Source organism: Ornithodoros turicata, chromosome 4 (genome assembly GCF_037126465.1).
Source record: "Ornithodoros turicata isolate Travis chromosome 4, ASM3712646v1, whole genome shotgun sequence".
Taxonomy (NCBI): Eukaryota; Metazoa; Arthropoda; class Arachnida; order Ixodida; family Argasidae; genus Ornithodoros; species Ornithodoros turicata.
Genome location: NC_088204.1, coordinates 83,432,489 through 83,445,710, shown reverse-complemented (window position 1 = coordinate 83,445,710; position 13,222 = coordinate 83,432,489). Strand labels below are relative to the sequence as shown.

The 13,222-nt window shown below is 43.5% G+C and overlaps 1 protein-coding gene across 1 annotated transcript; it reads left to right on the top strand.

The window, feature by feature from the left end:
• Positions 1-956: 956 nt before the first annotated feature.
• LOC135392206 (3-phosphoinositide-dependent protein kinase 1-like) lies at positions 957-12,172 on the top strand. Its single transcript, XM_064622918.1, has 13 exons — positions 957-1,096; positions 1,608-1,766; positions 7,083-7,125; positions 7,183-7,329; positions 7,400-7,544; positions 7,605-7,699; positions 7,754-7,859; positions 10,157-10,225; positions 10,281-10,377; positions 10,433-10,603; positions 10,662-10,910; positions 11,398-11,550; positions 11,606-12,172. The coding sequence occupies exons 1-13, from the start codon at positions 1,076-1,078 to the stop codon at positions 11,735-11,737; spliced, it is 1,587 nt and encodes a 528-aa protein (XP_064478988.1). The 5' UTR covers positions 957-1,075; the 3' UTR covers positions 11,738-12,172.
• Positions 12,173-13,222: the final 1,050 nt, after the last annotated feature.

Sequence of the window (13,222 nt, the reverse complement as noted above, 5' to 3'; positions counted from 1 at the left end):
CAAGTGCCACATGCATGCTGGGTTTGGTCCACCGAACCCTATGTTCAAGTCTGGAATTGAGGGGGCTCCGGAGCCCTGCAGCCCCCCTAGATCCTCGCCTGTCTGCCACACCTAACAGAGAAGATTTTTTGTTATGCACGTTGTCGTTGGTTCCAGTATGTATATGGTAGCTTGACGGTGACGTTACCACGGTATACTAAATCTCGCTGTGATCGACAGTCTACTGCGGTAATGTAACATGGCTTCCGTCGATAACATATGGCTTCCGAAGTGCCCCAAGCAAGCAATGGCCGGTGGCTGACGGTTGGCAGAAAATAGGATGCCAGCTGGCCATCGACTTTTCGACCAGCCAAGTACTATGTTGGCTATGTGCTACTACTGCTAGGCAGAGCGAGGGTTGGCAAGCCGTCGGCCAGGGCGCTGATTTGTAGCAAGAAACGTGACCAAGTCAGGGAGAGATCCAGACCCTCGGTTTCGGGGAGGGGCTAGAGGAAAATCACATCTATATAATCAGACGTTTTGGGAGGCGATCGCCCAACCGCTGCCACTGTGTCAAGCCCAAGCGCGGCCAGGTTGGCCAACCGAACACTTGCCAAGCTTGACCGTACGTCACCTAATTTGGTGATGCACAATTCAAATAAGACAAAATATCGTCAACGAAGAGTGCGTCGCTCTCATTGTCGAAGCGCCGTTTGCAGCGACTAGCTTCTTCAATTGCGTTCCCTGCATGCAAGTCCCCAGCTTAGTCAGCTGCAAATGAAACGCGCTAGCATTGTATGTGTTTTTTAGGAAAGAAGAACAAAAGCTACTACTTGTGACTTGAAAGCTCCGACAGATTCATAGGATTTCCGAAACTTCTCCTCGCCTTCAACTGCTTCAGCGTTGGGTTCAGGTTCAGGTTGTGCCTCTCCCCTTTAAATGTTCGTTGCGTTAAATGCGTTAGACGAGTCTGGCAACAGGCGTCGCCGCAAAGTTGTAGATGTTTTTCATTCATGTCTAGCGGTTGTGGACAACTGGTTGTCGCTTGTTTCACCAATGTCGTACAAAAAGACGTGCTACTTGTAAACTCCCGGGCATGTCGACAACCCCCAACAAGGTACTGCCGGTACCTCTCTTCAGAAGCTTTCGCTACGGACTCCAGTTTGGCGTATTGAACCGGCCGGTGTTTTATAATTTAGGCCTACCGCCGGTGTCAGTGACCTTTGTCTTTCTGTTTTGTGTGTTTTTCAGTACTTTCCCAGACATGTCTAGTAATTGCGGCCAGGCTTGTTTGTTCTGTCAGGTTCAAATTTTTCCACTTGGAAACTGGTAGATTATGAAATCGAGTTTGATGGCGAAACTCGTCTTACAGAGAGCTTTCAAAATATGTCGCAGATGATACCTTTCCTCACAGGACGTTAATTAATCACACAGTTGACATTGTTCGTGTTGAACTCTTTATTGTCTCTATGGCATGGGTGGAACAAATGAGACAGTTGTTTGGCCTCGTTAACCCTACCTACAATGATATTTTCTCTAAAGCCTCGCGATTTTAACATTTGTTGGTCTCCGTTTGCCCTGTATTAGTAACATGATGAATGATATTTGGCAACCTACGTTTTTCATAGGGTGGTCTGACAGGAGCTTCCAGCATGGTGAAGAGCAGCACAGACATGCTAACATCTACAACGACCAACAGCGTTGTGGCAGGTCACTCAACACCACCTAAACTGACTCCCAAGGATTTCATATTTGGAAAACTCATTGGCGAAGGGTCCTACTCAATGGTGAGAACATTCTACGCCTTGCCATCCAGCATTACCCACCACTATGACGTTTCTTTGCGGCGATTACCGTAATTTCTCACAAGGGCTCTGCGGCTTATCTATTTTTCCCCGCCGGCTTTGACGAAGGGTCCGACAGTGTCTCTGGAACAGCATGGCCCTTCCAATGCACAAACAATGCATAACAGAGGCGCATTCTCCCAAGCAGCTTTAATGAAAGTGTCTTCTGGAAGGCCACATAACATATTCATCCATAACAAAGGCACGATCCGATCTTGGTTGAACACTAGAACTGACCTCCTTTGTTGTAGGAGTATGGACCACAGGGGCCTTCTCTATGGTCTCCTTTGTCGCACAAATCGGTGGCGGCTTATACGCGTGAAATTACGGTACGTAAAAGTGGATGCTGGCACGGATGCGATGCTGTTATCTCATTGATACACGCAAAAGTAGACAGCAAGTTCAATAAATTTGCCACTAGACTCTGTGCATTCTCATTTTTTTAATCACAATGCCGCCCCGCGAATGTGACCACCTATGTGCGTACACCCTTGGGTATGCTGCATACACCAAGTGGGACAGTCGAAACACTCTTTCCTTTCTGCCGGTCCAACTCTGTTTTGAGCTGTATCAAGTATCATTTCTGTCAACGAGGGAGGCACGTGAAGATCTTGGGTAAAGATAGTAACGAAAATCTCCAACCAAGGTATGGGACATCCTCAGGGGCGACTGTAGTGGCCGTTGGCAGTAGCGTTCTTGCTGCGGTTGGAATTTTGTGATTCGTTAGATTGTTTTTCAGTCACGTGACGGAGGCCGTTCCAACGAATGGGTTTCCAGGTGTGGACAGATTATCTTTCCACAAAGCATTTCATAATCCACGAGTGCAGGTCAATATTGAGAATCCTCAGCAGACTAATTTCAGTCGCTGGACTTGTGCCCCAACTGTGGCAGAAAAACAATGGATATCTGAGTCACTAACGAAGGCAGCCAGGACACAACCCAGCGCAGGCATCGACATCTCTTGGAGACAAGTGTGCTGGGGAAAGGTCACGACACAACCACCTCTGGCAAAGATGGTTGCAGCATAAGACATCTGGATTCCAGCATTCAAGAACAAGTAAGACTGAAAGCGATTGGAGTTATGTCGAAAAACAGCAATGTCATAACATAACCAGGGAAGAGCATAAAACACTTGGAGGACTCCAAGATTGTCATCCTGCCTGTGGGAAATTCAACGTCAGGACTACGATGACAACAGTACAGACCTGACAGATTGCAGATTCAGACTAAGCTACTGAAGGTACTTGCTGATATGTTGAAGAAATCCTACAACACATTGTAGACTTGAGATCGTCTCCACAAACTCATGTACGACCCCCTCTGTCCACTTAGTGAGGACAGAGATGGCAACGACCTGGCGACTAGAACCAACTGATGTCTGCGCAACGTACTTCTCATTCAACGGAGAGTACTCCAAGCAGAACAGCGATGGGTGCGTCAATATCAGTAACAAAACTTTGTGATGGAGTCAATTGAAGAATCCTCCGATATTAAACCGAAAATATTATTACAGTACGTAGTATTTTGAAGAATCGCGATGTTGACAATTTTTTTGGCACACCTAAATCGCATGGAGCCATCCATCCAGTTTACTCGAGAAGGACAACGTTCTGCCTTTTCTCGATGTACTCGTAAAGAGAGAAGGAATTGACCTAAATTTGACTGTATGCAGGAAGCCCACTAATACGGGACGACAGTTTGATTCCAATCGCCCTACGTGGTTTGAACCCTTCTTTCGAGAAGATTTGTTCGTCGCAGAGAGACAGGAAAAAAGAGCGGATACACTGATGACTAGACTACCATATTTTCACGCGTATTAGCCGCACCGCAGATAAGCCGCAGGACTCGTTTTTAGATACATTTTGAAAATGTTTTTGCAGATAAGCCGCGGGTAATATGATGCGACTGCTTTGTGCGCTAAACCAGTGATGCACAAACAAAATCAATAGAGACTCTCATCGCTCGTCGACGCCGTACTCCCTGCCAGCGGCCCTGTTCCCGTACTGGTCCGTGACATCGACGACTTTTAGTTTGAAGCCGCTGTCGTAGCTGTGTCTCCACGTTGTAGACATGCCTTACCTCTAACTGCCGTGCCCGTGTCCACGAATGCTGCTGCTCTGGTCAGATGAGAACTGACGCTTAGCTGACCACGTTTTATCCTGATGTCAGGTGTATTGAACCCTTCCTGTGGGTCAGCCGATAAAGGAGAGCGTAGGGAAGGCCATAAACCCTGTGGTCCACATTCCGGTATCGGCATGATGTATAACAAAGGGGGTCAGTTCTAGTGTTCTACTAAGATCAGATTGTGCCCTTGTTGCGTGTTTTTTGTGGATTACATGATGAGGTAGTGGTGTTCCAGGAGACACTAATCACTGTCACCCCTTTTGTTAAAGCTGCGTGGGGGAATGTATTCGGAAGGTCAGTCCACTCGAATGTGACCTGTTCGGTATTGTTCGTGCACTGGCAGGGCGGTCCTGTTCCGAAAAACATGAGGCACTGTCGGCCCTTTCATTTAATCTGGAGTATGGTGAAAATACCAGGGAAAAATAGCTATCAGATAAGCCGCACCCGTGGATAAGCTGCAGAGCGTCCGCGAAAAAAAAAAAAAATTGTGCATAAGCCGCGGCTAATACGCGTGAAAATACGATATATGTGGTATGTATACTAGCCAAAGAAGGAACCCACCTCAACAACACCCAAGGAAAAAGTGCGAGGTGTAGTCTATAAAATTCCATGCACCAAATGCAAAAAACTTGTTTGAAAGGCTACGGCAACATAAGAATGATGTACGCAAGTCAGACATGGAACCAAGTGCTCTCACTGACTTTGAAAACACCTGCATCGTCGGCCTTGAGGGTAATGTAGAGTCCACACCTGGACAGCGGTCTCCGTCACGTAACTGAAGAACAATCCAACGAATCCAAGAACTCCACTACAATCACCCCTGAGGACGTCCTGTACCTTGGTTGGAGATTTTCCTTACTATCACATCACATGTGTGACATCTGTACCAGGAGTATAACCCACAAAATGCCTCATAAACAGCAGAGATTTCATTTACCTTAAAAACACATTTGTGGCTGATATTTAAGTGATCGCTAGAGATGGTGTATTCTGGATGCATCGCTTGAATTGTTCCATCCATCCATTGGAGGCCTTAATGTCGTTGTATCCAGATTGTACGTAACACGTTAGTAACCAGTGTAACCTAGTAACCAGTAGTAACCTAGTAAATGTAACCTAGTAACCAGTTACATTTTTTTTTTTTTTGTAGCGAAGTAACGACCTAGTTACTTTTTAAAAATTGTAACTAATACTAACATATTCAGTTGGGTCATTTCATGCAGATTCAGGCAGGGTCCACCTCTCAGATTTTTTTCGTTCCCATACATATTTAAGCCTAGTGTTTAAAAAGCACATTGGTGGAGGAAATAGCTGAAAATATCTTAGACCATTTTGAGCAGTGCATTGTATCTTCGTAACCATTAAGGTCATAACGCTTATTGTACATGAGTTGCTGTACTGTTTGCTCTATTTTTTAGGTTCTAGGGTTTGCGGGTGTCCAGATAAAAAAATCGCAGTCACCCCCTTTGCAAAAAAAATGTCACTTTTTTGGCGCATAACTGCCTTTCTACAAATACCAGAACGTTAATATGGGTGACATTGTTGCGTTCATCTTTAAACGCTCTTTAAATTAATATAAAAGAGATTGTTGGAAAATGTCAGACATACTTCCTAATGCACATGGGGGATAGTGAGGCAAAATCTTATTTTCCATATTCGACAACTCGTGGTGTGGTTCATATTCCTCACACACATTGTTCGTGACAAGTTCGCGTAGCGTAGTGAAAAAAAAAAAATTCACTCGAGAAATGGTTGCGGACACTCAAAAGCAACCCCATTGCAGCAACTGTATGGCACGGTGTCGTTTTATGGAGTCATAATTTGACAAGGTGTGAACTAAGAAGCTGCGCATTTCCTACATGATGGATGAGATGATGTGTCATGTCTCAGAGTAGTTCTTGGACAGGCTTTTCCATCAGAACACATTCTATTCCTGCTGTGTGTGCCAAAACCTCAGTGCTCCTTTGTAAGGGCTTACAATGAACAGAGCTTCTATGAAACAAAAGCTACCTAGTAGCAAAGTGGGTGTTTATTGCAATGGGAAGAGTGCATAGTTAAGTGCCACACCGTGCAATCAGATGTACGGCAAATATTGAGATGCTTCATCTGCCGCAAACTATCGTACAACCAAGAATGGGAATACTTGGAGAGTGTTCCTAGAATACAGTCCTCACATGTAAGCAGGATGAACATGCAATGGCATTTGTCAAGGAAAGTAGTCTTTGTCCCCTTTTCTGTTTGTGTTGTGCGCCAACGTTAATGCTGGCCTACAGAGGCGTGTCTTTGTTTCGTAGTAAACCTTAAGCAGAACTTGACTATCTCAAATCTAATACGAAGGGACCAAGTACCACCCCAAAGACCACGTACGAATGAAACCAGACTAGCATGTGAGCAATGTAACGTAGAGTAAGAAAACCATCTCAACTGATGGAACATGTTTTGAAAATAGGTCACTCCTTGGACTTGCAGTACACCAAAACACTGACACGTGAATGCAGATGGAAAATGAGAAAAGTTGTAGAATCTTGGTATATCCATGCTGATAACAAGGGACCTCTCCCTGAATGTTACAAAGCCTTTATGACAGTATAAATAAAGATATTTCCCTTTTGTGTATAGGCATTGAAACATTACCATTAAAATTGTTTTCCTCATTGTTCGAGCTAGTGTCTTTTTAGGCAGATAACCGTGACGGGACAAGTATTTGCATTGCTGATCAAATCCTGAAGGTTAATTGTGCCAATCACTCTAGTGCAATTAAAAAAGTTTTTACGTTACGTGGTTCGGGAGCTACAGGAGGAAGAAATTTCCTCCAGGACAGTGATTTCTCTTTCTGACATAAAGAATAATAGGACCCTCGATTTTCTTTTCCTTTATCTGGCATACATTACCAAAGTTGAACCATAGCATCAAGGGTTACCACTGCATTCAGGGTGACAATCCATCAAATGGATAAAGCTGAGTTTGAGGTGCCAGCCCTAGACAATCCAATTGAATAAATGGTGCTTTCTTATCATGCTTAGTTGAACTTAAAGTTGAACTTGCAGCAAAGTACTTAGAATTAAATTCCGCAAAGCCGCACATTGGAACCATATCTTGATGATTGTAAAATTCCACGAGCGTGATTATGTGCAGGTGTACCTGGCCAAAGAAATGCGTACCAATAAGGAATATGCAGGTAAGTGGAAGGAGCGTATTTGATTGATTGTATTTGATTGAATAATGTCTCGCGCAGTAAAAGTATGCTACAAAAACCACATTCTTCGTGAGCGGAAGCAGAAGGCGATAATGCGTGAGAAACAAATCTTGCGCATCCTGAGCAGTCGACCTCACCCATTCTTCATCCGTCTCCACTCGACATTTCACGACTCTGAAAAGCTCTGTATCCTGCTGTCCATTCCTGCTGTTCATTCCTGCTGTCCCTTGGTGACTTCCTTGACTTGCAGCCTCAGACTTTGTGGTCAGTTATGCCAAGCACGGAGAATTGTTGCCTCACATAGTCAAGTATGGATCCTTTGATGTGGACGTGACCAGGTTTTATTCGGCAGAGATTGTGTCCGCTTTGGAACATTTACATTCTTTAGGTATAGTGCATAGGTGAGTTGTTTTTAAGTATTGTGTACTATAATAATCTAATCTAATCGTGTATCAATCCAGGGACTTGAAACCAGAAAACATTCTCCTCAACGACAAGTGGCACATTCAAATCACAGACTTTGGGTCAGCCAAAATAATATCGAGAGAGGTATCTGGTAAGTGTTGTCAAAGGTAAGGTATCATTTTCACTAGCGCTTGTTTTATTTCAGATGAAATTGATATAGGTGAAATGGAGCTCAATGGACACAATTCGTTTGTGGGCACGGCACAGTACGTCTCGCCCGAAATGCTTTCTGACAAGAGTTGCTCCCCAAGGTAAGTTCCAGATGGAAAAGCCACCATTTTTAGGAAACTGGATTGGATAGAATTGGAACGGATATTCCCTACTGACTTACCAACACAGTGGATTTGATTGGCATATTTTGGATGGACAGGGGCATGTTGGGGCACAACAGCAGAACCATTTATTGGGACAGACTGTCACACAGGCTAATAGATCGAGAAACATCATCATGACTTTGGCAGACAGTCTGAAACTGAAACGAATGGACACTTGTTCGCTGACTCCTATTGAAAGAAAAGAAGGACCGAAGGTGTCTTAGTATCAATCGAGCGAATGACACAGCTTACGAAAGTGACGATTGCGATGGACAAGAATAAACTGCGGCAAATTTTTTAGGTGTGCACCACAATACCTTCCAGGGAATTTTTTTTTTCCTCCTTCCAGCATAAAAGAAATTGGCCTCAAACATGTGCCGCAGCAAAAATGGCTGCCGAGATTCAGGGGCTGTTGATGAAAGTAGTGACAATATCGCACCGTACTAAAATGAAATAAACATGCCATTGAAAATTGTGCTGTCGAGGCCTTCACTTTGTGTCAATATTTTGACCTGTACCACGAAGCCTGAGTCGAGGCTACGTACACTGTTCGCCAAAGAGAAGTAAAATGCACTAAATCACTTTATGCCGTTTGACAGCACAATAAGTGCAAGTGTTGAAAGTGAGGAGGAGTTAAGGAAGGTAAACATCAGCTGTTTCTCGTGTTTTATGAATGGTAAATACGTGTTGTGGACACTTGGATGGAGTATTTGTCTTCCCGATTCTAAAAGCTAACCATAAAACGAACCATAGCTACTGGCAAGCTACAAATACCCGAGTTGTTTTTAGCTGTTACTTGGACAGCACCGACATTGTTTGTCTTTACTTTGGAGGTGTGTCCTGCATTCAATTGAGGGAAATCCAATAGTCTCACGCGGCAAACACATTGCCGTGAGAATATTTCGCTTGTTCCCCACGCACAGAGAAGTATCTTGGATGTTTGAAAAAGATGACTGTCCAAGTCTAGTAGTATGCTACTGTTTGATGTGCCCTTGGAGATAGACCCTCGCTTTCTGTGTCATCTCCTGTTTCCATTCACACAAAGCGGTACGAACAATCCCAATACACACTTTTTTTCACCTTTGTTCAAGTAGCCAGGATCATGAGGAAAGAAAAAGGTCACTTGTGATGTCGCTATCAGAGCCATATTCGCTGTTCTACCACCACTCTTTTTGTGGATACTACAACACTCTAGCCAATCAATGTCTTACAGAGCGGATACTCTAATTGTGAAACGTAACAAGATGGAATAAAAGTCTGTCCAATATTTCTAAACATCACTAGCGTTTTTCTCCATATTTTCTCGCGATTGATGTCCATATTCTTTTCACATATACATCGGCACTGATGCGTAATTTAAACGCGATTTCCGAGACAATTACGACAGAATAGGTGCTTACGCAATAAAATTAATTTATAAATTTTTTCTCGCGAAATTCTCGCTTTTCCGTTCCAAGCTGCGTTGCCATTTTCGGTAAAATTTTTGCGGCATGGTGGCCCCCATAGAAGACAGTGGCTACTCTTTTTTAGGCCCTTTTGTCACGCTCATGCACATTGTTGCCCGCTTTGGGTATCCTGGAGACGCGATAGAATTGCCATTCACCTGGAGGTCCTTGAAGAAGCTAATAAAAGGTATCACAAATGAGGAACTCGTTGAATTTGTCTTCCTTTTGAGTACTTCTGAATGAAAAGGCTGCGATTAGGGGGTCCTACTCGGCTTGTATCTGTGTCATTGCCGAATTGTCCTGTCTCCATATCGAGCAGGTGCCATTGGCACTCGATAGTGATGCGGCAAATTTTATTAAGTCCTATCCGCGTGGTGCATACACGCTTGCTGGATGATCCAGGCTTACAAGAAACTGGAATCCACGAGGGATTTGTACGCGAAGGCTGGATTATACGGAACACTTTGTGAGCGAATGCAGTCTAGTAGTGTACGAAACCCCAGCGTCCTGGGTCAAATTTCTTACATATTCCATTCTCGTATTTTTCTGTCATTGGTTCCAATAGTTTGCAGGACTTTAAATTCGCGAAAAAAAGGGGCATTGGCGAAAATTACTACTTATACTGTACTTGATATTTGTCGAAAGTGTGGTTGAAAAGATGTGACCAAATGATGTTCCACAATGTGGGGAAGGGACGGTTACTATAGATTGTGTTCTTGACGGGCGGTGTGTGAAACTGAAGCTTTCATTCCTCTGAAAGACTCTCTTAAAATTAGTTTTCTTTTTCAGCACAGACTTGTGGGCTCTGGGTTGCATCGTCTATCAAATGATTTCTGGTCTGCCACCTTTCAGAGGACCGTAAGCATATTTTTGACATTCCTTTAAGAGGCATTAATTTCTCTCTCTCTTTCAGTAACGAGTATTTAACGTTCCAAAAGATTATGAAATTGGAATACAAATTTCCGGATGGTTTCAATCCAGTCGCGAAAGAGTTTGTACAGAAACTTCTCGTAAGTGGCTCTCTCGCGTTACTTGGTAACAAAAGATGGGATATGTTTCTGGCAGGTAATTGACCCGAATGAACGGCTGGGTGCAAATGGGGGCTACGTTACGCTTAAGGAACACGAGTTTTTTGCCGGCGTACCGTGGGAGAGGTTACCGGAAACGGAGCCTCCCAAGATGACGCCCTTCTTGCCGGGCACTTCGAGCAACGAAGAATTGCGTTCCCAGTATCAGGTTGGTTGTAAGAAATGCCCTTGAAATGAAAGTTTTTGAAAATGCCATACTGCCATAGGTACCTGACGACCTGGAACCTGGCTTGGATGACAAACAGATGACCCGCATCTTAGGACTGGCACTCTTAGAAGATGACGCCACAAAATCAACGTCACCTCATCGCATTTCGAGGTCGCACCAACACATTCTGGACATCACGGCGGATGAGCATGCAGCGCGCATGAAAAAACAGACGGAGACGAATCCTTACCACAAGTTTGTCGAGGGAAATCTCATCTTGAAACAGGGACTGGTGGACAAACGAAAGGTGAGATGTTTTGAAATGACAATTTTTCCTCCACTACTCTCTCATCCTTGGTTAGAATGAGGAGGTTCACCATGGTTTATGTGGTCTCAAGAGGGCTTTAATTAAGTGTAGTCCAGCACATTGGAGGTTCCTATTTGTGCGGAGTAACTTACACCCGTGTTGCACAGTGAAACCAATGATAAACCATTAGGCAAAACTAAACATGAATGGAAAGTTGTTTATCGCAAATTTAATAACTTGTTTTGAGAAAAAGAATTAAAAATATAGCTTCATAATATTTTTCCAAATGACATTCGGGGCAAATATCAGTTGCTTGGAATGTCAGTCAATGTGCCGTGTGTATTAGTTACTTCTTGGTGGACTATGATTAACTTGTTTTTCCCTCGCTGGCTAAATGTGTTCTAAAGTACATGGCAGTCAGTAACTCATTCTTTGCTAATTCCAAAGCCTTTGATTTGTAAACATGAGCTTTGGTTTTCTCTCTCAGGGTCTGTTTGCGAGACGACGCATGCTGTTGCTGACAACAGGGCCACATCTTTACTACGTGGACCCAGCCAACATGGTACTCAAGGGAGAAATTCCTTGGTCCGCAAATCTCAGGCCAGAACCCAAGAACTTCAAAACTTTCTTTGTGCACACGGTATGCTCTTTTTTTTTCTGCTTAGGAAAATTGCAAGAAAATAAGTGTCTTTCAGCCCAGTCGTACATACTACCTGGAAGATCCAGAGGGCTACGCTCTAGCCTGGTGCAAAGCCATAGAAGAAGTTCGCAAGGCAACCTACAGCCAGACGGAGGGCACGTTGACGTCACAACCAAAGAGAATTTGATGCCAACAATGCTCTCAATAGTTGGCCTTTCTTTTCATTGGCTTCTTTCTTGGCTAATGCCATCTGGAGTTTTTTGAATCAACGCATTTTTCCTAAAATGGGATATTTTAGGGTTTTATGACACATTTTTATCTCTGCGTACTCCATAGAGTTGCGCGTGTCTTTACAAAAATTGGCTTATCTTAGGATTGTGCAAATGGCTACATTTGCGTCAAGAAATTTTTCTGCATTGATGCCGCAATAACACATTTTTTAATCTTGCTGGCAACAAGCTTGCCAACATCGAAACAAGAACTTAAGTTAAAAAAGGACGTTTTTGTAATATTGTACCAAGTTGTGCTGAGAGTTGTTTGGTGATGCAAGTGTGTATTGACGGATGCAAGATTTTTTTTTTTTTTTTTTTTCCAATAATAAAGACTGTGATCCTCTTTTTGACCATTTTGTGGTTTCATATCTTGAGCTGTATTCCGACATTTGTGTTTGCAGCTGCTGGCAAAGTAGACTCTTGTCCCGGAAATTACGAAGCCTGGTTTTTTTAAAGCTTTGTCGGGCACATGGTTTTTCTTTTTGTTTTTACATATTGTATATTTACAGTTCCGAGCTTTCGTTTGACAGAAATGGGGGGAGCTGCTTATTTGAGTTTTTAGTTTTTGCAAGAATTGTCAGTTTTCCGGAACCATGTACAGAATCCAGGCCTATCAGAGTAATCTCAAGTGAGCAACAAACAAGCATGATGGCATCAGCGACTCACTTTTTATTAGTAGTATTTAGCTAGCTCTATGAGAGCACTGTTTAAAAACATGATCAGAGCAGTGCCTATAGCTCCACCCATTTTTTTGCAAACTCTGCAAGGTGGCTGCTGGTCACACAGCCAACAATATTTGAGACATATTTCTATGTCTCATTGTATTTGCAATTGCATTTTTTAACTATAAACCTTCAGCCATGTATTTTTGGCTACCTGTTCATAAAATCAGCAAAACATAATAAAGAAAATACTCTTCAGAGCTTGCAGTGGGGGAACCTTCAGCGCAAACTTGTGAAGGTTTTTGCTACCCAAACCAGTGTTTTCTATGCGTGCACCTGTGTGTACACAGGAAATATGTGATCAATGACATTTATCGGTAGGGAATATAATGCAGAAATTTAACTTCAATATTTGAACTTGTAAGCTTGCCAAATCAACATGTCATCTTTAACCGATATCGATTGTGTATTAAATAATGTTGATAATGATTTTGCATCGGCAGCACACCCCACTTGGGAAGATTGCCCAGCGACCTTTCAGTCATCCCAAGCAAGCATATGGCCGATGGTTGGCAAAATGTCGGATGACAGTTGGCCAACGACTTTTCAGCCTTCCAACGTTGGCGCAACGTTGCATAGTGATAGGCAGAGCAAGGATTGGAAAGCCGTTGGCCAGGGTACAGAGCTCGTTGGCCAAGCACTTGCCAAAGCTTTGATCAATCTCGCCTGGGGGAGAGG

Coding starts and splice junctions, on each gene's coding strand:
- LOC135392206 (XM_064622918.1), top strand. CDS start 1,076: ATGTCGACAACCCCCAACAAG. Junction 1,097..1,607: donor TGTCGACAACCCCCAACAAG/GTACTGCCGGTA, acceptor CGTTTTTCATAG/GGTGGTCTGACAGGAGCTTC. Junction 7,700..7,753: donor AATATCGAGAGAGGTATCTG/GTAAGTGTTGTC, acceptor GTTTTATTTCAG/ATGAAATTGATATAGGTGAA.